Source organism: Ostrea edulis, chromosome 2 (assembly GCF_947568905.1).
Source record: "Ostrea edulis chromosome 2, xbOstEdul1.1, whole genome shotgun sequence".
Classification (NCBI taxonomy): domain Eukaryota; kingdom Metazoa; phylum Mollusca; class Bivalvia; order Ostreida; family Ostreidae; genus Ostrea; species Ostrea edulis.
The window spans coordinates 14,754,184-14,779,875 of NC_079165.1; the positions used below are offsets into that span (position 1 = coordinate 14,754,184).

At 37.3% G+C, this 25,692-nt stretch overlaps 1 protein-coding gene across 2 annotated transcripts in view; it reads right to left on the minus strand.

The window, feature by feature from the left end:
* Nucleotides 1-1,082: 1,082 nt before the first annotated feature.
* LOC125679422 (cell adhesion molecule DSCAM-like) overlaps nucleotides 1,083-25,692 on the minus strand; it is a 56,315-nt gene continuing 31,705 nt past the window's right edge. The window contains exons 12-39 of one of the 2 annotated variants that reach the window (XM_048918646.2): nucleotides 25,437-25,556; nucleotides 24,856-25,050; nucleotides 23,796-23,943; nucleotides 22,207-22,355; nucleotides 21,388-21,519; nucleotides 20,856-21,094; nucleotides 20,493-20,730; nucleotides 19,999-20,145; nucleotides 18,926-19,081; nucleotides 18,275-18,411; nucleotides 17,569-17,722; nucleotides 17,119-17,233; nucleotides 16,757-16,911; nucleotides 16,603-16,620; nucleotides 15,710-15,808; nucleotides 15,338-15,523; nucleotides 14,965-15,140; nucleotides 14,649-14,769; nucleotides 14,223-14,384; nucleotides 13,308-13,541; nucleotides 12,726-12,865; nucleotides 11,660-11,783; nucleotides 10,357-10,497; nucleotides 9,045-9,290; nucleotides 8,608-8,773; nucleotides 6,450-6,598; nucleotides 5,603-5,759; nucleotides 1,083-4,553 (exon numbers count right to left, since the gene is read on the minus strand). In XM_048918646.2, the coding sequence (XP_048774603.2) occupies nucleotides 4,460-4,553; nucleotides 5,603-5,759; nucleotides 6,450-6,598; nucleotides 8,608-8,773; nucleotides 9,045-9,290; nucleotides 10,357-10,497; nucleotides 11,660-11,783; nucleotides 12,726-12,865; nucleotides 13,308-13,541; nucleotides 14,223-14,384; nucleotides 14,649-14,769; nucleotides 14,965-15,140; nucleotides 15,338-15,523; nucleotides 15,710-15,808; nucleotides 16,603-16,620; nucleotides 16,757-16,911; nucleotides 17,119-17,233; nucleotides 17,569-17,722; nucleotides 18,275-18,411; nucleotides 18,926-19,081; nucleotides 19,999-20,145; nucleotides 20,493-20,730; nucleotides 20,856-21,094; nucleotides 21,388-21,519; nucleotides 22,207-22,355; nucleotides 23,796-23,943; nucleotides 24,856-25,050; nucleotides 25,437-25,556 (4,298 nt within the window). In that variant the 3' untranslated portion in view covers nucleotides 1,083-4,459. The remainder of the gene's footprint in view (nucleotides 4,554-5,602; nucleotides 5,760-6,449; nucleotides 6,599-8,607; nucleotides 8,774-9,044; nucleotides 9,291-10,356; nucleotides 10,498-11,659; nucleotides 11,784-12,725; nucleotides 12,866-13,307; nucleotides 13,542-14,222; nucleotides 14,385-14,648; nucleotides 14,770-14,964; nucleotides 15,141-15,337; nucleotides 15,524-15,709; nucleotides 15,809-16,602; nucleotides 16,621-16,756; nucleotides 16,912-17,118; nucleotides 17,234-17,568; nucleotides 17,723-18,274; nucleotides 18,412-18,925; nucleotides 19,082-19,998; nucleotides 20,146-20,492; nucleotides 20,731-20,855; nucleotides 21,095-21,387; nucleotides 21,520-22,206; nucleotides 22,356-23,795; nucleotides 23,944-24,855; nucleotides 25,051-25,436; nucleotides 25,557-25,692) is intronic. The other variant, XM_056156173.1, reaches the window with a different exon arrangement.

The following is a 25,692-nucleotide window of genomic DNA, read 5'->3' on the forward strand; positions in this document are numbered from 1 at the left end:
TGAATATTGGTTATGTAGACTACAGTTCTATAATACAATGCTGACGTGAATATTGGGTATGTAGACTACAGTTCTATGATACAATGCTGACGTAAATATTGGGTATGTAGACTACAGTTCTATGATACAATGCTGACGTGAACATTGGGTATGTGGACAACAGTTCTATGTTTACAATGCTGACGTGAATATTGGGTATGTGGACAACAGTTCTATGTTTAAAATGATGACGCGAATATTGGGTATATAGACTACAGTTCTATGTTTACAATGCTGACGTGAATATTGGGTATGTGGACAACGGTTCTATGTTTACAATGCTGACGTGAATATTGGGTATGTAAACTACAGTTCTATGATACAATGCTGATGTGATTATTGGGTATGTATACTACAGTTCTATAATACAATGCTGACGTGAATATTGGGTATGTGGACAACAGCTCTATGTTTACAATGCTGATATGAATATTGGGTATGTAGACTACAGTTCTATGATACAATGCTGATGTGAATATTGGGTATGTGGACAACAGTTCTATATTTACAATGCTGACGTGAATATTGGGTATGTAGACTACAGTTCTATGATACAATGCTGACGTGAATATTGGGTATGTAGACTACAGTTCTATGATACAATGTTGACGTGAATATTGGGTATGTAGACTACAGTTCTGTGATACAATGCTGACATGAATATTGGGTATGTGGACTACAGTTCTATGATACAATGTTGACGTGAATACTGGGAATGTGGATTATTGTACGAGTACTTAATCTTAGCATACTTAAAATTTGGGACAGTCGGAGCTGATGAACATTTTGGAGTATTTATAATGTAGTTTCTTTTTTTGTAAGAATTGATAAAGAGATTTTCATAATTTAGCACAACTATGAATTAGTGCTCTTGCTTCATCGCCAAAGCCACTCACTAGAATTTGACTCCCGCTAAAACAAGTCCACATACAGTGATTACTGCATTTGTTGACAATACATATCAAATGACGAGGTCTGCGTGTGCATCACTGAGGTACGAGTGACGCTCAGAACCTTCACAGGAAGGAAACGAAAAACTCAGCAAGATTATTGACAGGTTTATTGAAAAACATTCTATTGCACCAGATATAAACATTGGCATCACAAAACTCTCTAATACAGAAGTAGAAACAACACAATTCACGGCTGAAAACATGGGCTCTCTCCACATCTTCCAAACAAGTCTGCTGGAATTCTGACCTTTACACATTCTTACCAGAAAGTCTGTAGACCATTCCAAAAATCTTAACGTATATGCCATTAATTAGAGATGCAGGATAATTAATCTTTTACTTCAAAAAATTTAATTAGAGACAAAGAGGTTTGAGGCAAACAATTTCCGCAGTTTAGTTACGCCAGCGTTATTGATTATTTGTCTTAAAAGTTAAAAGAGAATACATTGAGCAAATGTTTGGATGTCAGGCAAACAACATGATGCAAATTTCAGCACACCTTATGTAAACTCTAGAACATTTATCATTGTTAAGATAATTTGGAGTCGGCCTATTTCAAATAAATGCCCAGTTTTCGTACATATTTGTCATAAAAAGGAATATAAATTTGGAGTAACATTAAGAATGTGTAAAATTAGTTTCTATCAATAACTAAAGGAGGTATGTATTTTTTTATATTCTTAACACGTTTTGTGACGGACCATGCTTCCATATTTGTGCCCATTTTGTTCACATTAAAATTGCACAACTGCATCATAAATGAGACATAATATCAGTAGAGCAGTCATCAGATAACAACTATATTGCACTTCCCTCGAGAGATAAATAAATAATTAAAAACAAAGCAAAATGAAACCGTTAATTAGCAAATAATCATAATTACTAGGAATCGGGTAACACTTATCAATGTATAGATTATTGCTATATGAATGATCAACGTTCAAAGTAGACTTGTGGTTTATACAATAGCTTCCTTAACTCTAAACGCAGAAGAGCTGCACAAGATTAACAAATAAAATTCAGTTTTAGCTTCTTCCTGTTATTTTCTGCTAGCACGGTTATCAATGGGCCTCTAAAAACATTATATGTGAACATCCGAGCTTATCATTATCAAACTCTGTCATACGGTACTTTGTGAGAAGACAGGGTGTATTGTCAAAACGTAAACCATGTACAACTAAAACTTATTCTACACACATAAAAATTAATTAAAACTAAAGATATAAATTTTCAAATATAAGAAAAAAAATCTGGAAAAATTACAAATCAATGAATAAATTGGCAGTGGACATGACTAGATTTAGCAAGAAATAACTGAGGTATACATCATACAAAGCAACCAAATACAAATAAAACACCAGCGACTTAATCTGTAAATAAATAATTCCAGCAAACTAAGTACACATGTAAATAAATAATAAATTCCAGCAAACTAAGTACACATGTAAATAAATAATAAATTCCAGACTGAGCAAACTACTGTCACATAAAACATGAGAATCTGTGCGAGACAATATCTTAACATGGAACTTGCGATAAATGAAATATACATGATATACAATATTGACTGGTCATATATATGACAATGTGTTTTAAAATACATAGCGTTCTATGTTGTTCTGATTACGTAATATACATGTTGATTTCAGTGTGTGAATAACAGCATGGTCCAGCCATCCATACGGTATGAACTCTTAATGCATATAGATAAACCAATTCTGAATTCATGAAATGCCCTAAAAAAAAAAATTTATCATTTCGAGCTTCTCTCTACAACCAATAACACACTGAAAAAGAGAGTTTTAGTGGGAGACAGTCTTCGAGAATAAAACAATACTGCTACAAGTTTTCCATTAAACGAAACACCTTTCACATATTTATATACACAGATCTGGATCCTTGTTATTCTAATGCTGTAATGTCCCTCAACGTATTACATCACTTATAATTACAATCTCACTTTTACGAGGATCTTCGTCCCTTTTTTTCTATTTTTGGCATAAGAATAACAGCGCATTACTTTGCAAGGAGAAGATTGTTATGGACATTTCTTCACTGTAACAACATTAAGCTAGAAATCACCATAATAAAGGCATATTCAATAATACATAGATTTCTTTTAAGAAAACAAAAAATTGCACCAATAAACAAGAAAACAAGACACATGCAAACTGGAACGAGTCTAGAGGGGCTCATAGTCTATCATATGAATACTGTTAGACTATCCTGGAGAACACAACTGCTCATATCGAAGCACATGCAGGTTGAAACTGACACTGGTACAATCAACACAACACGGAATACAATGCGGTGTATTTCTCTCCTGTCTTTCCCCGAGAAGTTTTTGTTTAGATTATCACAACTTTGAAGGTTTTGGTGTAGTTCTACGCCAGTGTGGAGAATCCCTGCACAGTGTGGAGAATCCTGCACAGTGTGGAAATCCCTGTACAGTGTGGAGAATCCCTAGTGTGGAGAATCCCTGCACAGCATGGAGAATCCCTGCACAGTGTGGTGAATCCCTGTACAGTGTGGAGAATCCCTGCAGTGTGGAGATTCCCTAGTGTGGAAATTCCTGCACAGTGTGGATAATCCCTGCACAGTGTGGAGAATCCCTAGTGTGGAAATTCCTGTACAGTGTGGAGAATCCCTGCACAGTGTGGAAATTCCCGTACTGTGTGGAGAATCCCTAGTGTGGAAATTCCTGTACAGTGTGGATAATCCCTGTACAGTGTGGAGAATCCCTGCAATGTGGAGAATCCCTAGTGTGAAAATTCCTGTACAGTGTGGAGAATCCCTGCACTGTGTGGAGAATCTCTGCACAGTGTGGAGAATCCCTAGTTTGGAGAATCCCAACACAATGTGGAAATCCCTGCAGTGTGGAGAATCCCTAGTGTGGAGAATCCCTGCACAGTGTGGAGAATCCCTGCATAGGAAAGCTTATTGTCTGCAACTGCACAACCTTGGGCACAAAAGAATCAGTCACATATTCACAGTCTGACCTATCTTTCACCTTTTGAAAAATCACTCTGAAAACTCTTCAGTCTTTGAAGGCAATAAAAGTACTTTTGGTCATGTGACACAATACTTGTCCAGCGTAGCACCTCAAAATGTCTTGGCATCTTTCACACCTGTCACCCGTAAAACCTCAAATTTCAGCTGAAACTGCCCATCATATAACCATACAAAAAATCAAAAAAGCACACCATTCTGCTTTTTTTTAAATAGCTGATATGCTTCACAATTCTATGAAAAGTTGTATGGTGATTCTAATGGGTAAAGCATGGAATTTTCGTATCCTTTACTTCAGATATGCTCGAAGCTCATGAAGAGGTGATAATAATGGTTTCTATCATGTAGTAGGTTACTAAGTTTAGCATCTCATGCCTGCTGAGATGAATCTGTCACGGACATCAATCACAACGGTCATGTTTTACACCAGTGTTGACATCAATCACAGCGGTCATGTTTTACACCAGTGTAAAGTCTTCTCGGTAACCTTTGTCCCGCGACTTCTGTTGTCCTTTCATTTCACTCTCATCAGATTCTACTGGACGGTAATGTCTGAAAAAATAAAAAATTGTATTTTTATCGTAATTTTTTCTTTGCCCTTTTATCGTCTAAACTTTTTGAGCTAAGATCAAATCCTGCTTTATGAATTGTCCCAGGACGTATGTTGTATTTAGCCTGAATTCATTCTGCTTATTTTCATGGTATCTCATATGAATTTGTCTTCACGCAATTTCAAATTCATGGATTTTGTGTCCTAGATATGTTACTATATTGAATGCATGGTTTTGTTCTAGAGTAAAAATAGCAAAAATATTAATCAGCCGAGAAAACAAATCTGGATACAGAATTTATAGATACATGTACAAAATTTCATTGCAAAGGGATAGTTTAATTCTTGAAAGAAATTTTTTATCTAAGGAAGACTGCAGAATTTCTTTTTCTGTAGATGACATCACTTGACACCGACCTGTTGAGACTGACAGTAAGTACATGATATCACTTGACACCGACCTGTTGAGAGGACTGACAGTAAATGATATCACTTAACACCGACCTGTTGAGACTGACAGTAAATGATATCACTTGACACCGACCTGTTGAGAAGACTGACAGTAAATGACATCACTTGACACCGAGCTGTTGAGACTGACAGTAAATGATATCACTTGACACCGACCTGTTGAGAAGACTGACAGTAGATGACATCACTTGACACCGACCTGTTGAGACTGACAGTAAATGATATCACTTGACACCGACCTGTTGAGAGGACTGACAGTAAATGATATCACTTGACACCGACCTGTTGAGAGGACTGACAGTAAATGATATCACTTGACACCGACCTGTTGAGAGGACTGACAGTAAATGATATCACTTGACACCGACCTGTTGAGAGGACTGACAGTAAATGACATCACTTGACACCGACCTGTTGAGAGGACTGACAGTAAATGATATCACTTGACACCGACCTGTTGAGAAGACTGACAGTAAATGACATCACTTAACACCGACCTGTTGAGACTGACAGTAAATGATATCACTTGACACCGACCTGTCGAGAAGACTGACAGTAAATGACATCACTTGACACCGACCTGTTGAGAAGACTGACAGTTGCAGAATCTTCCTCTTCCTCATTAGGACTCGACATGGAAGGCTGGGCGACAGCCATCACCAGGGGGCGACTCTCATCCGTCCCTGGGGTCTGCAGCGACAAGTCATACTTCACTTTGGCATGAGGAGTTCTTCTCCCTAAAAAAAGTCAAAATTTATTTACAGGTGAGGGGAAGTATATAAATATGCACACCATTTAAAGCCTTTCCCCCCGAACATTAAACTTTCATTGAAATAAATCACACACAGAACATTGGATGGAATGCTACAATAATAAAACATGGTTACACTGGGAATTTTAGGGACACTGTATATCTTAAAATTAAAATTTATTCCCTTGTGACAGTCAGACGGGTTCGATTGCCAATAGCCAGATAGTTCAGTTGGTAGAGCACCTGACTGGAGATTCAGGGGGCCTGGGTTTGAATCCCGGTCTGGTCCATTGCATTTTCTCCCTTCCTGTTACATTTGATGCCACAGACCAGCCCCTGGAATTGACAGGTGAAAATGCCTGACAGTGGATAAAGATCCTGGGTTGATGTCCTCAAGACAAAATGTGAAGACATTTAAGGAGGGAGGAATGTGGCTGTCAGATGGGTTTGATCGCCAGTGGCCAGATAGCTTGATTGGTAGAGCACCTGACTGGAGATTCAGGGGCTGTGTTTGGATCCCGGTCTGGTCTGTTGCATTTTCTCCCTTCCTGTTACACTCTGATTCTACATCATGAAATACACCCTCCCCCCCCTTTCTCTTTGCGTATTTGGGTAGAAAATATTTCTCTTGTTTTTGTGTTCGAACAGTTTACTAAATCTTGTCATGTGACTTTACCTCTTCTCATTGGAGGCCGGTCACACTCCGGGAACTGACCGTCCGGCATGTATGTCATGTAGCCCTCCGGAGGACTGCGTGGCGACTGACGACCTTGGAAGGTGTAGGTCACCTCTTCACTGCTGGTGGTGCTCGTACGACTGTGGGTCCTGAAAATGGAAAATTAACATTTTTAATTCCCAAGAATTACAGTTACAGCAGATTTTTACAAGAATTTAGCAATATTTAATCAAGGTACCATTAGGGAATGGAATATGTAATTTCTACAATATTCTTTTGTAGAAGAAATAGTTAAATGCAAATGTAAAAATGAAGATAATAAAACTAAGAACAAGAGGCCCAGGGGCCTTATAGGTCACCTGAGTATCATGTAACAACCTTCCAATGTTTGAATTAGGTTTGTGTTTAAATATAAGAATTTTACTTTTGGATGGAAGAAACATTGAATAGCTATGTGGTCAGCCCCGCCTTTGCACCAGAACCCCTGACCCAGGGGCCATAAATTTCAGTTTTGAAAGAAGCATCCTTGATCATCATTATCATACTATTAGTTTGTCTACTTAATACCCAGCAGCAGAGGAGAAGATTTTCAAAGAAATAAAATGCATTTTCACTATATGATCAATAGGGCCCCACCCTAATACCAGAACCCCTGACCCAGGGGCCATGAATTTCACAATTTTGAAAGAGGCATCCTTGCTCATCATAACCATGCTATTGGTTTGTCTACTTAATACCCAAGGACAGAGAAGAAGATTTTCAAAGAAATAATGCATTTTCACTATATGACTTATAGAGCCCCACCCTAGCACCAGAACCCCTGATCCAGGGGCCATGAATTTCACAATTTTTAACAAGAGGTACTGTGAGCAATGCTCACTAAGAATACCCCCCGCTTACCCCAATCTCCCAAAGGGTGTTGGTAATAGGTATAAACTACCTCTTTTCTGAGTGTTGCTACTTCGATGTCCAGTGCGCATGACCTTTGACCTTTTGACCCCAAAATCGATAGGGAACATCTTCATCCCATGGGTAATGGGTAGTCCATATATATGATATGGTGACGGTAGGTGGAAAGGATAATGCTTTAGAGCCCGGAAACCATTGCGTCTACAGACGGACGGACGGACAGACGGACAACCCGATTCCAGTATACCCCCCCACAACTTGTTGCGGGGGGTATAAAGAGGCATCCTTGCTCATCATTACCATGCTATTAGTTTGTCTACTTAATACCCAGAGACAGAGAAGAAGATTTTCAAAGAATTTCTACATTTTCACTATATGACCAATAGAGCCCCACCCTAACACAAGAACCTCTGCCCCAGGGGCCATGAATTTCACAATTTTGGTAGAGGGCTCAACGCTCATTATAATTATGCCCACAGTTTGGCTTCTTGATGTCCAGGAGTAAAGAAGAAGATTTTTTAAAATTACACTCATTTTGATGGTTTTTGCCCCACCCCTCAGGCCCCAAGGGGGGCAGAGACCACGAATTTCACAATTTTTGTTCCCCTCCACCCACAGATGCTATATGCCAAAATTGGTTGAAATTGGTTCAGGGGTTTCAGAGAAGAAGCTGAAAATGTTCAAATGTTAACGCACGACGACGGACAAAAACAGATAGCAATAGGTCACCTGAATGAATTCAGGTGACCTAAAAATGTCAATCACTATTTCATAAACATGCACACTGTATTTTGCACCATTTAGAATCAATGTAAGTTTTCATATTCTAATTAAAATTTGACCACTGTTCCCAAGTGAATTTTGAAACATTTTACAAGCTCAAAGTCCTGACTTTTACATACCTGGTCACATGACTTTAACTTACCTGGGTACACGATTTTTACATACCTAGTCACATGACTTTTATATACCTGGGTACATGACTTTTATATACCTTGTCACATGACTTTTATATACCTGGGTACATGACTTTTATATACTGGGGTACAATGACTTTTATATACCTTGTCACATGACTTTTATATACCTGGGTACATGACTTTTATATACTGGGGTACAATGACTTTTATATACCTTGTCACACGACTTTTTTATACCTGGTCACACGACTTTCATATACCTGGGTACAATGACTTTTACATACCTGGACACGACTTTTATATACCTGAGTACAATGACTTTTACATACCTGGGTACATAACTTGGCATGACCTGTCTCTTTGTCAGCTGCCCCCTCTGTTTGTTACGGCGACCTTTAATTCTACGGGGCTGTGTGGGTCTTTCATTTGTTTCACACTCTGTGGTATCACTCTCGGCTTCCTTACGAGATCGTTTGATGGAGGGCTTCATGTCACCTGATAAAAGTAGAAGAAAACAGTTGTATTATCACCGGCTACCACCAGCACAGAAAACAGTTATAATTCAATCATTACCCGGTAACATCACAAAAAATATTGAGTATGGTTGCATTTCTAACACAACAAAATGTTGTAACTCCTGGGTTTTTTTTTTAGATCGGAAACTTCATACACTCTTTAACACCTGAAGCTGTTTGCTTTTGCTATGAGCTTTCCTGACACTTCACCTCCATTTGACAAGATTCCATGCTTATAAACACCGGCTTACTTGTATAGTGAACCTCACACGAAGCCTCCCGTTGTTCGTTAGGTCTGGGGGGAGACTGAGTAAACTTGACTATGCCAGGCTCAGTGGCCACGGAGCTGTCTGTGGGCTGTGAGCTGGACTCGGGCTGCGACTCGTACACCACGGGGGGTGGGGGATTGTGCTTGGCATTTTCCAGGGCCTCCAGAAGTTCGTCTCTGCTGGACGACACCGTGGTTACACTCGAGATAATGCTCTGTCTCTGACTCCCTGTAATAATGTAGACAATCCTACACAAGAGCACTAATATACAGGATATGAAGGATATCACGATAGCCTGTAAAAATGGAACTCCTGTACTACTGTATCCTATACACGCTACATGTCATTGAACAGGCAGTTATTTTCTGTAGGGTGATAACTGTGGCTTATTTTTGCATTTGGGTATCATACCATCAAATGTTCAAGAACTTAATATTTGCATCCAATGTGTCTGCAGTCATAATACATATTTTGATAAGAAAGATAACCCTGTATAGCACTCTTCAGTTTGGGAGGTAAATTTGAATAACTACTGTTTCTTATTAGCATACTTGATTCTGATAAAATCCGGCCGAATTGAACTAAGCTGGGTATACCCGGCGATGCGCTAAGAATCAAGTGACCCGGCTACAGTACAGTAATGAAAATGTTGACCTTCTATTGTATAAACATTATTTGGCATAGAAATAACCAACATATTTACAAATCATGTTTATTTCACCAGTGTAAAAATATAAAACATTTTGTCTTAGAATAAGCAACTCTCGATACTATGGTCTGCCTTCGTCTATCAAAATTTCCTGGCTGAATCAGCGTACCTGGAGGGATGCATGCACAATTCCAGCTCACCATCAAGTGTGTCACTGATCATCACTGGTTAACCCAGGTATGCCGAATCGTTAGAATCAAGTATGCTATATATATCAGTTGTTTCTGACAACAGTAAAGCGTTTAACAGATAAGCAATTGCATTGCTCATAATTTTTCATGGTTGGAACTCCATGTCTGCCAATATATATTCCACTAAAATTATTTGGATTCTTATGATTTAGAAAATCACCAAATTTTACATCCACAGAAAAAAACATACTGTATGGTATTGTAGAATTCTCAAAATTTCATGGAATTTATCTACAGCATATTTTAGGTTACAACACTTTCCGCTTCTTGAGTTATTTTACGAATTAGGCATCAGATAGGTTGTAAATGCAGAGACTGCTAATTCAAGAGCTAAAGCAAGGACACAATCTTGAACACAGCTAGCCCAGTGTGCAAAATCTTTTCAGCAACCAACCTTTCTCATCTGAGCTTCCGTGGGAATGGGAGGGGCACTTTTGTGACTTGCTGTAGGAACTGTGGGGTCGGGCTGGGGCCTGGGTGAATAGGGCGTGAATCTGATCCGCACTGGCATACTTCCTAGGACTGAGGATTAGTCCTGAAAAAAGTTCAATTAAAAGATCATGTAAAAGACAAATTCTATAATAGGAAATTCCTCTGTATTTCTCCATCGATCTGAAAGGGTGAATGCAAAACTGGATTCATTTGAATTTATATCACGACCTTGAATAAGTAAAAAGAGGCCCAAAGGCCTTGTAAGTCACCTGGGTATTATTTAAAAGAATCACTAGCCTAAAGGGCTACAGAATCTATACTTATTGTCCTGCTCTGCATATCTAAGCTGAATTATAATATTCCGAGTAGGAGTAGTCTGTATAAAACATGATGTCTTCTTAAACCCCCCCCCCCCCAAAAAGTGCCTATACTGATGAAAGACTTTACATAATATATGTTGTATCAATACTATATGACTATTTTGGACCCATCCTAGAGTCGGAGCCATGGGTTGCGAAATTCTTAATTTTGGTACATTCCTTTCTGCTTTTCCTTAAAACATAGCAGTTGGTTTTTAAAGAATATCAGCAAAAATTAAAGAAGTCTTTTCAAATGATAAACACAGTAATCAGTATAACAATTTTGGCCCCACCTCGGAACAAAAACCCCAATCCTTGAAATCATGGAATCTATAATTTTCGTAAAGGACTACATGCTCTTTCTAAATATCCATTTGCTTTCAAATTAGTATCAATAGCATTAAAGAAGACGTTTTTGAAAATGTTTTACACAATAGCACTATATACCAAGTTTGGCCCCACCCTAGAGTTAGAACCTCTACCCTGGGGATCAAGAAATTTTAATTTTCTTAGAGGCCTTCCTGCTCTACAAGACTATCAATTTCATTTTTGTTGTAGAAGTGAGGTTGTAGAGAAGATTTTTAATATTGGTCAATTTTTGGCAGTTTTTGCCCCACCCCTAAGGCCCGGTAGAGGCAGGAGTCCTGAAATTTACAATTTATGTCCCTCTTGTCCCAATGATGCTTCATACCAAATTTGAAAAGAATTGGAATGGTAGTTGGATACAGATCAATTGCACTGATAGATAATTTAACATCTAAATAGAATAAAATCCTTTTTTAATGCATTTGAACAAAAATAACATGGCAAGAAAATTTCCCCCGATATACCGCAGTTCATGTGTGAAGATGTGTAATAATTGTCCTACATGTACATTTAAAAACTGGACATCATTTCCCCACATACCTTGGTTATCATAGCCCTCTGCTGTCTTCAACGGAATCAAAGGTGGGTGAGGATCCTTCGCGACATCCCCATTATCTCCCTTGGCATGGAAGAAAGGCACATAGGGCTCTGATGGGGATATCATCTAAAACGATATACATCTTTACTAAAGTGTCAGTATTTTAAATGCAGCAAGGTTACATACATACATACATACATATATATATATATCATCATCATCATTTATTTTGATTATCCTGGCCAATTTAAAATCCTTTTGCAAGGGTGAGGCCTGGCTGTCCTGTTGAGGTCAAAGTTTTTTCCCCATACTTATAAATACTATCTATCTATCCATCTGAATTTCAAAATAAAAATTAAATTGAGAGAATATAATACTGGACAAAACGGGCTGGAGAGACAGATGGACAAAGAGGTCATTTCTTACTCTCCCTGGTCAGTAAACAAAACATGTGTTGTACATCTAACAGACTTATAAAGCTTATAATCAATTCATATAATGTAAATTCTTCCAAAGTCTGCCAAGAAAGATAACTCCTCCAGAGGCTGATACATGTATTATAAATAATCACATGTTGGATTAGGTAAATCTTACTCTTGTGTTGAGTATGTTGGTCATGAAGAGATTTCCCTATCTCACATAGATTAAATCGACGGATCATTTCCGCCCATCACTTATGTATAAATTAATTTTAAAACTTTATATCAAGCCGTCATGGTTAAAATCCTCAACTGTAATTAACTGTGTTATCTATATCTTTATACATTAGAGAGATCTTACCGGAGATCTTTACACTAAATGTACAAAGCTGAGAAAAAGTTATTCTCAGAAAATTTACAGATTAAAAAAAAGATCCCAAGGAAAACAATATCAAAATTATTGATATAGTGGAGCGATTTAAAAAGTTGAAATTTATGACATCAAAGCTCTGTGGCATAGGCCGATCTCTTGAGGGTTTCTCACATGGGAAACCCCTATCCCACATGTATAGCAATGGGGGAAAAACACATGTAATTAGAAAAATACAGACCAAGTACGCATGTATGTTGATTTTCCAGACAAACTTACTGCTTTTTGAGCTTCCAGTTTCTGCAGACTGATGTCATCAAAGTCAGGTGATTTATCTCTCTCTGACTGTTGTTCTTTCTCCATTATAACCTGCTTCATCTGGTTAAATGTGGCGTACGGATTGATGTTTCCATCGTCATCTAATCAAGAGATCAGTCAACGTGAAAACTTGTCCCTTCATATATCTTTAAACTACTGTAGTCTGCTGCGGAAACTTTAATCAAGCCAAGAACTTTATATTTTCACTTTCGGCTTCACATTTAGCATGTATACTTCTTGTGTTATTCCTTTCAAATGACACCATCAAACCCCCCTATAATTCAGGACTGACTATCAAAAGAAGATTGTTTTCATCACGTCATACAAACAGTATTCAGAAATATTGATGATGACTCCTTTTAGAGCCAATAGGGGTGAAAGGACTTTATGCATGGATATTTTGTTGATGTGATTTTACAGATTTACAAAACTTGTAAAAATAAGTAAAATTTAGCAGCACCTAAACAATACACAGTATCTACTAGATGTATATACAACTATTCAAATTCAACACTTTTGTGTATCAACACAGTGTTTACAGACCTGATCTGTTGATGGAGCCATTGTCACTGTTGGTTTTACTGGAACCATTGTTCAGCCACGTTGGGCTGTTGTTATGGAGATTCTCGTCAGAATTGAACGAGATCAGTAAATTGACGTTCCTTTTGCCATAAGGTTCAGTATTTCCTCCATCAAAATCAAAGTTGAACCGCTTGTCAAGGTCATTCATCAGAGAAGTTTCAGCAGTTATGTCCCTTCTCAAGTTTGAGGCACTCTCTGAAAAAAAAAAACCCAAATGAAATTAGTAACAAAAGTTTTTCAGAATTCATGCATTACCAGGATATGCCTCCTGTGAAAGTGTTTAAATCCACAGCTTTTAATTTTAGTGGACAGCCAGGATTTTACAGATTCGTTTGGATGTAATTTTGTGGACAAGGATTCTGTAAATTGTGACATTAAATAAAGCATACCGCATTTCATCGAGGTTTAAAACTGAGTCCCGACGATATAAAATAATCCCACAGTATATGCTCTTTTTGAATTGAATAATACCAAGAAAAATTCTGAAGAAAACTCTAGATACAGATATATCTAGTTATATTCCACAAACAGTCTCAGAAGTACATTAATACGAGAACACAGTCAAAACTGTGTTACTTCCATTCACAATGCATCAGGTGTAAATAGAATTTTCTCTACGGTTGTAAAATTATTCAAAACGGATGGTACCTTTCATTTGAATGAGTTCCCTCCTTCGCCTGAGGTACATTAGGACCTCTATAAAATTATTCAGAATGGAGGGTACCTTTCATTTGAATGAGCTCCCTCCTTCGCCTGAGGTACAGTAGGACCTCTATAAAATTATTCAGAATGGAGGGTACCTTTCATTTGAATGAGCTCCCTCCTTCGCCTGAGATACATTAGGACCTCTACAGAATTATTCAGAATGGAGGGTACCTTTCATTTGAATGAGTTCCCTCCTTCGCCTGAGGTACAGGAGGACCGCTATGATGAGGATGAGGAAGGTCACGATCCCCAGACACAGAGGAATCATGATGTACGTCTTCTCATAGAAACTGCTCTCTTCCTTTTTCGTGATGAATAAAGGAGTAATGGTATCTGATAAAGAAGAAAATGAAGTCTAAAGACATCAAATTACTTGTTTAAAAAAAACAAGGATATTTCCGAATTTAGAAAAGGAGCCTTTTTAAATAGACAAACAAAAATTCTTCTAAGAAAAGAGAATACAAATTGAGATTCAGCCCACTTTCATTTCAGAAATTTACACCCCCAGCCCCCTAAAAAAGCAACCATCATAGACAAGTAATTGATTTCTTCTAAAGCTGGAGAGCAGACATACACTAATTGTGTACATGAACTTACGGCCATGATAATTCAGAGTGGCAAATTTGAGTTCACTCTCCGTTGAGCCGGCATCACTATGAGCGATGACCTTCATTACATACCAGGTCGCAGGGTGAAGGTCTTCCACTGTGTGAATAGTCTGAAGGAAAATCATACAATTACAAGGTCGTTACATCAGAGTTGACTTTTCTTCATTACTTCAAATCAAAATATGTTCTTAATAAACTTACATCCTTGTTAATAAAAAAAACCCACATGGGATACTGTCCATGAAAATAAAACTTTCAAAGCTTATTTTTATCTGAACCAACTGATTTATATATTTAACACCAACCTTATTGCTTTGGATGTTATTGGAAACTTCAGTCCAAGCAGTGTCATCCCATACTTTGTAAAGGACAGAAAAGAAGCGAATAGGACAGCCCGAGGTGATCCAGGTACCGAGGTCAAGGTCAATGGAGGTCACATTGATGACCTTTAGCAGCATACTTTGTGGAGGCATAATTGGTGCTGAAATCAAAAGTTAGATGTTGAACAATATGAAAAGCACAATTTGTGTTTAATAGCTTTATCAAACCAACCACTCTTTATGTTTATTTTTTTTTTCAGCATTCTTTATTGAATATTGGTTGAAAATTTTCCAGGCTTACTTGAGCCTTTAGTTTTTAGCCGCGACAACAGATTGGGTGAGAATTGTCCACACTTACTTGAACCGTTAGTTTTAACAGCGATGACATCACTATCCGGGCTGTATCCGAGACTGTTGCGAGCATTGATGTAGAATCTGTATGTGGTCCCACACAGGAGCCCTGTCACTGTTTGGGTTCGATTGGTGGGTCCTGCACGGATTTTCTGCCAAACTTCATGGTCCTTCTTATGGTGAATCACAAAGCCTTTAAAAGCACCAGGTAACTTTAAACTTTTCAATATGTCAATAACATATATCCAGATAAAATATATTGTCTTTGTTCTCTTTGACACTGGAGTTCATTTTGAATTAAGAAATTTAGACACCCTACAGTGTGGGTTTATTGGGTATTCAGACTGATGTTGCAGGATTGCCTCGCAGAGTTACCTACCTTGAATTGGACTTCCACCATTACTCCCCGATCTCCAATTAATCTGAATTGTGGATGTTGTCGTGGCAACAACATACAAACTTGGGGGTTTGGGTGGAGCTGTTCAAAACCACAAATAATAAACTGTTATACATATGTCAAACTGAACATGCAGATTTATGAGTAAGCCCGGAGCATAGGATAGCATTGAAAGAAAATAAAATCATAATTCCAATATTACAAATATTAATACAATTTACATTTTGCATACCTCTTTGATAATGAACTGCATTTCATAAAAATAAAAAAAAAACTTCTAAAGCCATCCCTTTTTTTATTTTTTCAGTGAAAAACTCAAAATACCTATTAAAGCTTCACAATCAATTATTGTGTTAATTTTTCAATGAATTATTGACAATCTTATAAAAATCATCCTAATTTTTATGATGAGAAGCATTTGAAATGGGTCGTCATGCAGCCATGCAATGATATACTGATATAATACGCAGCATCATGCCACTTCCAAATACATATATATTTCTCGCAATCAGTCACTTCATATTTACTACTTTCTATTGAAAGTACTATCAAAAGACAATACATATTTACAATTGATTTTTTTAATTTATTGAAAGCAATAAATTTCACATGTAGAATTATTGCACCCATTATGAGGAATTAAACAATCCAACACAACATCCATCAATTAAAAAATAAAATTAAAATTATGTTTATTACTTCAAACTATGACGACAGTATATTACAGAATATGTTAAAAAAGTAAGAAAATGGTTCGGAAGAGGCTAAGGAAGGGAGACAATCCATGGAAATGTGAAAATAATGAATTAGGAGTACTCAGGCATGATTCACAAACTAACATCAACATGGAATGAAGAGCGTCTTTAGTTACTCACTTGCTGATTTATCAATGACTGATCAAGTCAAAAGAGAAGTTCAGAAAATCAATGAAACTTGCTATATAAATCAGTGTGCACAAAAATCCATTCAATTCACTTTTTTAAGAGTCTAATCTTCTGATTAGCTGAAAACTTCTTCAGGTTTCCTTACCTTGTACACTGACTGCGTAATTAACTTCATCAGAGCCGTAGATGTTTTCTGCCCGACAGGAATAATTTGCCGCATCACTTCCCAGAATTCCATTGATATGCAGCGATCCATTCTTTAGAATTTGCATTCGTTCACTCTCAATCAGGCGTCTCCCCCTACCAAGATTCACAAACATGTACAGGGGGATTCTCTTCTTCAAACGGCATTATAAAGCACAATATTCAAAATTTCATGGTTTTATTTTCACACATCATAAGTAAAGATGTGCATGTGAAAGAAATTGGCTCTACATCTTGAGGGAGAGGTACGAGCAAATAGGGACACAGATATATTTCATTAGCGATTTCCTCATCCATCATTACCTGATTTTCCACACAATGCTTGGGACAGGATCTCCCACTGCTAAGCACTGTAAGGTCAAGGTGTGTTGCCATGGTATCAACATAACAGCAGAAAAACTGGCGATGCGAGCAGCGACTGTAAAATTGACAGGTGGACCTTAGTACATGCACTTACTGACAGATTATCTAAATGACTGAGGTACAGGGGCAATGAGGAAGTCATTTCAACCAGAATGTTTCATGATGGAGAGTTACCTTTACAGCATCAGAAAAGTTTATCCAATCAGCGTTTAACACAGAGAAAATGATGTCATCTATATAAACCAAAATTTGCATTTTGGTTGTATTTTCTTCAAAATTGTGATATATTTTGATATCTTTTCTGTAAAGCTGTATAAGAACAGCATATGCCAAAATTGAACAGGACATACAACTGTATTACCCCTAGGTGACCTTTCTGTTTCACTGTACCTCTCTCCTGAGGGGCTGTACTGGCCCTGTGGGTTTTCTCCCCTTCCCCTATGATGGTGTTCGCCGACACCTCAAAATGTACCTCTTCATTCAGAGACAGATTGTTCATGTAGTAGGAAGTCTTAATGGGAGGTAACTCTACCCGCTCCACCAACTACAATAAATACATACATGTAGTAAAATAAATTACAAATACACACTGAAAGAAAAAAAAAACAATAAATAAAATGTTCAGAGTATATCACAAATATACACTGAAAAACAACAATAAAGATCATCTGAAGTGAGACCAAATTCAGACAGAAAATTTTATCTTCTATCATGTTTTTAAAAAAAAATAAAAATAAAAACTGAACCCCCCCCCCCCAACATGCAGGTATCTGAAAAGCATTCCACAAGGCAGGGTTGCTCACAACGGCATATTGTAAGATAGCATTTGAATCTCCTTTCTAGTGAGCTTGACCTTGTATATTTAACCTTGAAATTAAGCAAGAACTTTGATTTTGGTGCAAGATATCATCCTTGTGAATACATTTTTGATTAATTTATTAAAAAATACACACCAAACCCTGAAAACTAATAAGGAAATTAAAGTTATCCATTCCAGTGAACGCGACCATCAACAATTCCTCTTGAAAACCATAAGACCAAACCATTGGAACCAAAAACAAACGGATAACAAGCCAGCGTATAGCAATAGGCATACCTCCGCCGAGCTTCCATTGTAGATGTAGACATTGTATTTGGTGAGAATTCCGTTACTGTGGAGTGGAGGTTTCCAGGATGCCATGACTGTGCTGTTGTTGACAGGGAGAGCTTTGATATCAGCTGGGCGTTCTGGAGCTGAAAACCAGTCAAATTTCCAAATTTCTAAATATCTAAGCTGCATATCAAAATTTGATATACATATAGGTAATATGACATCAAACAACTCGTGAGCAGAAAATCCAAACTGTGCGATGTGATGGACATATATTTTACAGTTTCCAGTACAAGGAATGAGGTTCACTAATAGTCTAATTTGACCCTAATATGTCACAATCATATGCATTACCCTTTAATTCAACTGGACAAAACTTACTAATTATCAATGCTTTTTGCTTTTTACGAGAAATTCACTTTGGGTGTTGCATGATGCCTATGATTTTCAGGAATTAAAAATTTACATCTTTCAAGAAAAGGGTATTTAGAAAAGAAATTCCAAATATGTGACATAACATTTCATACTGGGAATTACTTTTTGAAAAAACAAATCACCATTTTCATTTTTGACTTTTTCAACAATGGAATAATCATAGTTTAAGGTCAGAAAAGGCGGTTATCTCACCTAGTCTATTGCTACTCCAACGTTACCTACCATCTTGTTGTGTCAGGACAAACAAAGGGTTGCAGCGGACACCCTCCCCCTTCCTGGTAAAGGCTAGCACCTGGAGACTGTAGTTTGTGTATTTAGAGAGACCGGTAATGGTGGCCTGAAGCTCTGATGCTACAACAGCATTGGCATCACTCTCATCTACAACAGAAATACACAACTCTCATCACAGAAATACACAACTCTCATCCACAGAAATACACAACTCTCATCTACAGAAATACACAACTCTCATCCACAGAAATACACAACTCTCATCTACAGAAATACACAACTCTCATCCACAGAAATACACAACTCTCATCACAGAAATACACAACTCTCATCTACAGAAATACACAACTCTCATCTACAGAAATACACAACTCTCATCACAGAAATACACAACTCTCATCTACAGAAATACACAACTCTCATCTACAGAAATACACAACTCTCATCACAGAAATACACAACTCTCATCTACAGAAATACACAACTCTCATCACAGAAATACACTACTTAATACACATACCATTCCAACTGCCAATAAACACAAATCACAAAGCAAGAAATGTTTAGAGATCATTATTTTTAAATCTAAATATTTGTCCAATCATAGAGTACTTTATCAAACATTGAACCTCAAAACAATTCCAACAAAATTTGGCAACAGTATCAGACAGGTATATATACTTTTACCTTCATCAAATCTGGCAGGTATGTAATTTATCTTCACCTAATCGGACTGGTATATAGATTTACCTTCATCAAATCTGACAGGTATGTAATTTATCTTCACCTAATCGGACAGGTATATAGATTTACCTTCATCAAATCTGACAGGTATGTAATTTACCTTCATCAAATCGGACAGGTATATAGATTTACCTTCATCAAATCGGACAGGTATGTAATTTACCTTCATCAAATCGGACAGGTATATAGATTTACCTTCATCAAATCGGACAGGTATGTAATTTACCTTCATCAAATTGGACAGGTATATGGATTTACCTTCATCAAATCTGACAGGTATGTAATTTACCTTCATCAAATCGGACAGGTATGTAATTTACCTTCATCAAATCGGACAGGTTTGTAGTAGATTTTGTAGCCCTGTAGAATTCCATGGAGAGTGAAGAGTGGAGGTGGGGACCACACGACCTTGATGCTGCGGGAATTGATGGCCGTGGCCTGCACTCCTTGTGGGGGCTGACTAGGAACTGAACACACAAAACAAACTTTCAACATTATCACGTACTATTATAATTGGTTTTTATAAATGTGACAAATTCATTGTTCCCTACACATCAATGCTCCACACTAATTAGTAATTCAACAGGTGTTTTTACTGTGTATATTCAAATAACAGTGGGGGGTGGGGGGATTTGCATTAAATACAATAGAATGAACTTTGTACATGAATATCTCCCTAAATACACACTAATACAAAACACATCCATTATAACCCTGCACTCAGTACTTCACACGGATCAAAGAACTGAACAATATACAAGTTTCTATGTTTACAGTGACACCATTCTCAGTGAAGATAATATACTTGACTGACCATCCTCCAGGGTGAAGACCTGGCTGTCCGGGGACGGGGGACCCCGCCCCTTCTGGTTGTACGCCTGGATGTGAACAGTATACTCAGTAAACTTCTCCAGATTGTGAATATCCACCTCTGGTAGGAAGTCCTCGCTGATGGATTTCGTGATGTAGATAAAACGAGACTGGCTATCCCTCTCCTTGTACCCGATGTAGTAACCCTTGATTTCTCCATTTTGATTCTCTGGAAGCGGAGGCTGTAAATTCCAAAGGTACACAAATAAAAAAAAAGATAATCACAATCCTCTTACAAATTCTAAACTTCAGAAGGTTCTTAAACTTCATATTGAATCAAATAAATTATTTATAGAAGATGCATTACCATCCATGATATCTTCAAGGACTCCGACCCGATAGCCCTGACCTTGACCTCAGTAGGTGGCCCTGAAGGTTTTTCTTCATCTAACTTAATAAGGAGGCTTTCACTTGCATTACCATATCCGATGGAGTTGTTAGCCACGATTCGAACCTCGTACACGTAGGCTGGATGCAGGGCAGAAATTGACGTGATTAGATGTTGGGAGCTCACCGTTACGTTGGATATTACACCTTGCCACACAGCTTAAAACAGAAAATTGCATAATGATGCAATTGAATTAAAAAAAATATTGTGGATAAATCCATAACTCTGTTGAGTAATTTGTCAATTTCAACAATTTTTTGTCTGCAAAGATTTGTTTTGCAATATCTTTATTTTTCCTATTGCAAAAAATATAATTTATCACAAAGCTTATTCTCGTACGCACATGTATAATACCAGGTGAATAAAATATGCTAACATCATCAGCTGTAGGACTAGAAATAAACTGTTACTGACATAACACTATCTGTTTATTGTTGACATGAACCCTGACCTCTCTGTACTTTGTACTGCACTGCATAGAACTGTATGGGGCTGTTTCCATCATAGGGAGCCTGCCATCTCACCTTGATAGTGTGACTGGTCTTCTTGACCAAGGTCAGGTTCAGAGGGGGCTCTGGAGGTTCTAAAAACACAAATAATGTCAATATGTATGACACTATAACTCATAAACACACATAATATCATAATACATGGAGCTAACACAGAGCATGATCAGAAAAAAACAATGCACTGTTTCAATATCTTACCTAAAACCACCAGTCTCAGAAAAAAAACAATGCACTGTTTCAATATCTTACCTAAAACCACCAGTCTCATAAAAAAAACAATGCACTGTTTCAATATCTTACCTAAAACCACCAGTCTCATAAAAAAAACAATGCACTGTTTCAATATCTTACCTAAAACCACCAGTCTCATAAAAAAAACAATGCACTGTTTCAATATCTTACCTAAAACCACCAGTCTCATAAAAAAAACAATGCACTGTTTCAATATCTTACCTAAAACCACCAGTCTCATAAAAAAAAACAATGCACTGTTTCAATATCTTACCTAAAACCACCAGTCTCATAAAAAAAAACAATGCACTGTTTCAATATCTTACCTAAAACCACCAGTCTCATAAAAAAACAATGCACTGTTTCAATATCTTACCTAAAACCACCAGTCTCATAAAAAAAAACAATGCACTGTTTCAATATCTTACCTAAAACCACCAGTCTCAGAAAAAAACAATGCACTGTTTCAATATCTTACCTAAAACCACCAGTCTCATAAAAAAAAACAATGCACTGTTTCAATATCTTACCTAAAACCACCAGTCTCATGGCCAGGACAGCATTAGCAAACTTGTTTTTGGCTGTACAGACATAGAAACCCGTGTCCCCTCTCTCTGTGGGTCGCAGGGTCAGGGTGGACAGCTTCCCTCTCAACGTCTCAGTGGTGGTGATTAGTCTCCTACAAAATCAACTTGACTACTAATCTCTCAACGTCTCTCTGGTGGTGATTAGTCTCCTACAAAATCAACTCGACTACTAATCTCTCAACGTCTCTCTGGTGGTGATTAGTCTCCTACAAAATCAACTCGACTACTAATCTCTCAACGTCTCTCTGGTGGTGATTAGTCTCCTACAACTCGACTACTAATCTCACAACGTCTCTCTGGTGGTGATTAGTCTCCTACAAAATCAACTTGACTACTAATCTCTCAACGTCTCTCTGGTGGTTATTAGTCTCCTACAACTCGACTACTAATCTCACAACGTCTCTCTGGTGGTGATTAGTCTCCTACAAAATCAACTCGACTACTAATCTCTCAACGTCTCAGTGGTGGTGATTAGTCTCCTACAAAATCAACTCGACTACTAATCTCTCAACGTCTCTCTGGTGGTGAATAGTCTCCTACAAAATCAACTCGACTACTAATCTCACAACGTCTACAAGTAGGTGTGGAAACAAGAGAACTGACAGTCTTTGATGATTTGGACCCTCATAAAGATGCTGTTCTACATCAATAAGAAAATGTTATATTGTAAACAATGATTATTAATTCCTCCAATCCACATGTAGAAATGTATTCACCTCTGACCTGAAAATCATTACTTGTCATTTACTAGTCATGTTCATTCCGTCTATGAACTTTGATTTCAGGAAAAGGGTTCTCTAGTTGCAAGTCAGACAACAAATGGAATAAGCAAAGTAATATTGTCCTGTGATCCTTAACCCTTTGAAATGAAAATGAATACATGTCATCTTCTATGTACAACCAGCCAATGAGGTTTAATGACAATCATAAAGCTACGGATCCTCATAGTTATCAGGCAGGCAGTAATGCATATATACTGTAAATTATTTTACATTAACAAAACTTTATTCTTGCATAATTTTGCAACAACGTATAAAATTCCTCAAAGTAAGGCATAAAAAAAATCTGTTAAGAAACCTCAGAAAGCAAACCCAGGGCCATCAATCTCCCTGAAATGGGTCCAATAAAAGGACCCTTCCAAAATGAAAAATATCCAAAACAATTACAAGTCTAGAAATTTCCAATTCTGAGACATTGCAAGCAAGGTGCATTCTTAAAATGATTACCTATCATCATAATACAGAGATTTCAGACTAGACTTCATGTACTTTGATGAGGATTGGGGGTGGGTGGGGGCCATTACTGAATGAGAATCTGTCTTGGACTTCACCTTTTTCAAAAATGAAAACAAACTCTTAAACTGACAGAAAAACTTGAGTGATTAACTGTATGTTAATTAATAAATTCCAATTTGAATAAAAAAATTCTGATAAATTTCCCTTGAAAGAGATCTGGAACCCTGTCCCCCAAAACAGTAGAGACCACCCTGGAACCTTCTGTTTTAATCTGACAGCATTATGTTTTCTACACACCTGGTCATACTGGTAGTGCTGAGGGTCTGGGAGTTGAAGCTCCAGGTGACAGACAAAGGCTGGTCTCCGATCGCCTGGCAGTCCATTGTCTTGTTCTGACCCTTAATTACAGTGTAATTCTTCTCTACTTCATCAAAACGGGCAGGAACTGAAACAATTCAACGTTAATGTCAAACAAAAACTAATTTCAAACAAAAACTGATACAAATCAACGTTAATTTCAAACAAATACTGATACAAATCAATGTTAATTTCAAACACAAACAGGAAACTTACAAGCAAATTGCGATACAGTGTATATATAAGAAAAAACTTTCCCCCTGAATCATAAAAAATCTCCGTGAAGAAAACGAACTAATCCACTGTTGTTAGGAATCATTAGAATCGCAGAGGCTCGAATTTCCTGGATTTCATGGGTATACCCCTATCCCATGAATTTCAAACCACAATGAAACACATAATCTATACAATGTTTCCATGTACAGAAATCAAATCTACTATGTCACATCGCAACGGAAATATAAAATCCGGACAATCCACACAAAACTGGCTCCCACAAGTTCAACTGCTTCCACGGTATATGACAAGTCACTTCAATGTCTAATCGGTTATTAAGTAATGATTATGACTGGTAAATGATTAGAAACTGGTCTTTTTGCATTTGAGACTTTTTGAAAGAGTTATCCACCCTTGGTAAAGATCAGAAAAATCCAATTTTCTTAAAACATGTGCGGTAAATAAATAATTTTATTTCATATTTTCATAAAGAGAAAGTTTATGTAACTTTTTACCCAGAGATTCATATAAAAATATAATTTCTTTAAAAAATTTTTTTAATGAAACTTGCTCTTCCCATAGACTTCAATGTAGAATTCTAAGTGAAATAAATCAAGCAGTAAACAAAATTTTGTAAATTCCTACAATGGAGTATTTTTGTTTAATAAACTCTTCAAATTTATACCATAATTACCAAAATCCCAACATCCATTTATTAGATATGAAATATGATCATTACACATTGAATACCTTCAATTCAGATGGTGATCAGCCATAAACGTACCATGAACTCGGAGGAAGATGACCTTACTGAGTCCTGGACCAACATCGTTAACGGAGTGACAGAGATAATACCCATGATCCTCTTCTCTGGCTCCCCTGATGATCAGAGTCCCGTTGCTAAGCAGCTGCTTCGAGGCTGTTGTGGCACTGTCATCTGTTACATAGTTTATCTTTCGGTAGCGCCCTGGTCTATTGCCTAGAAGACATAAAAGCTAAATCCCTCACACAGAATTACCAAAAATATATATATATACAAACAAAATAAAAAACATAACCCTGATTCCAGAGCTACAAAGTGCTGATCCCCAATGCAGTGCCAACAAACCCCAAATTACATTTACAAATGAAATCAAAGCACACAAAAACAATGATTATAGGAAGCTTAGAGATTTTACGAATGACCATGATGACATGGAGAGAATTTCATTTAAATCCTGTTATGTTAGACAATTTAACTCAATTCATAACTAGAACTTAGAAACATATTTGAAAAACTTGGTATTTATCATTTAAGAAGAAACTCCAATATTTCAAAATTTGAGCATCATAGATAAGCAGGAAGGGCATCCAACAAACACTGACCGAGTGCCTTTTGCCAGGTGATGATTGGTTCAGGTGTCCCTGTAGTAAGGCAGTCCAGTGCCACGGATTTCTTCAGAATCACAAACGAGTCCCCAGGCTCCATCACCCATCGAGGGGGCACTGAGAACAAAAATTGAAAGGTGTCAGAATCACAATTGGGCATTACTACATAATTATTTCTGAAAAAGTTATACAGTGAAAACTGCCTAATCTGACACCTGTGCAATCTGTTTCACTGGGCATTCCGACCATGACT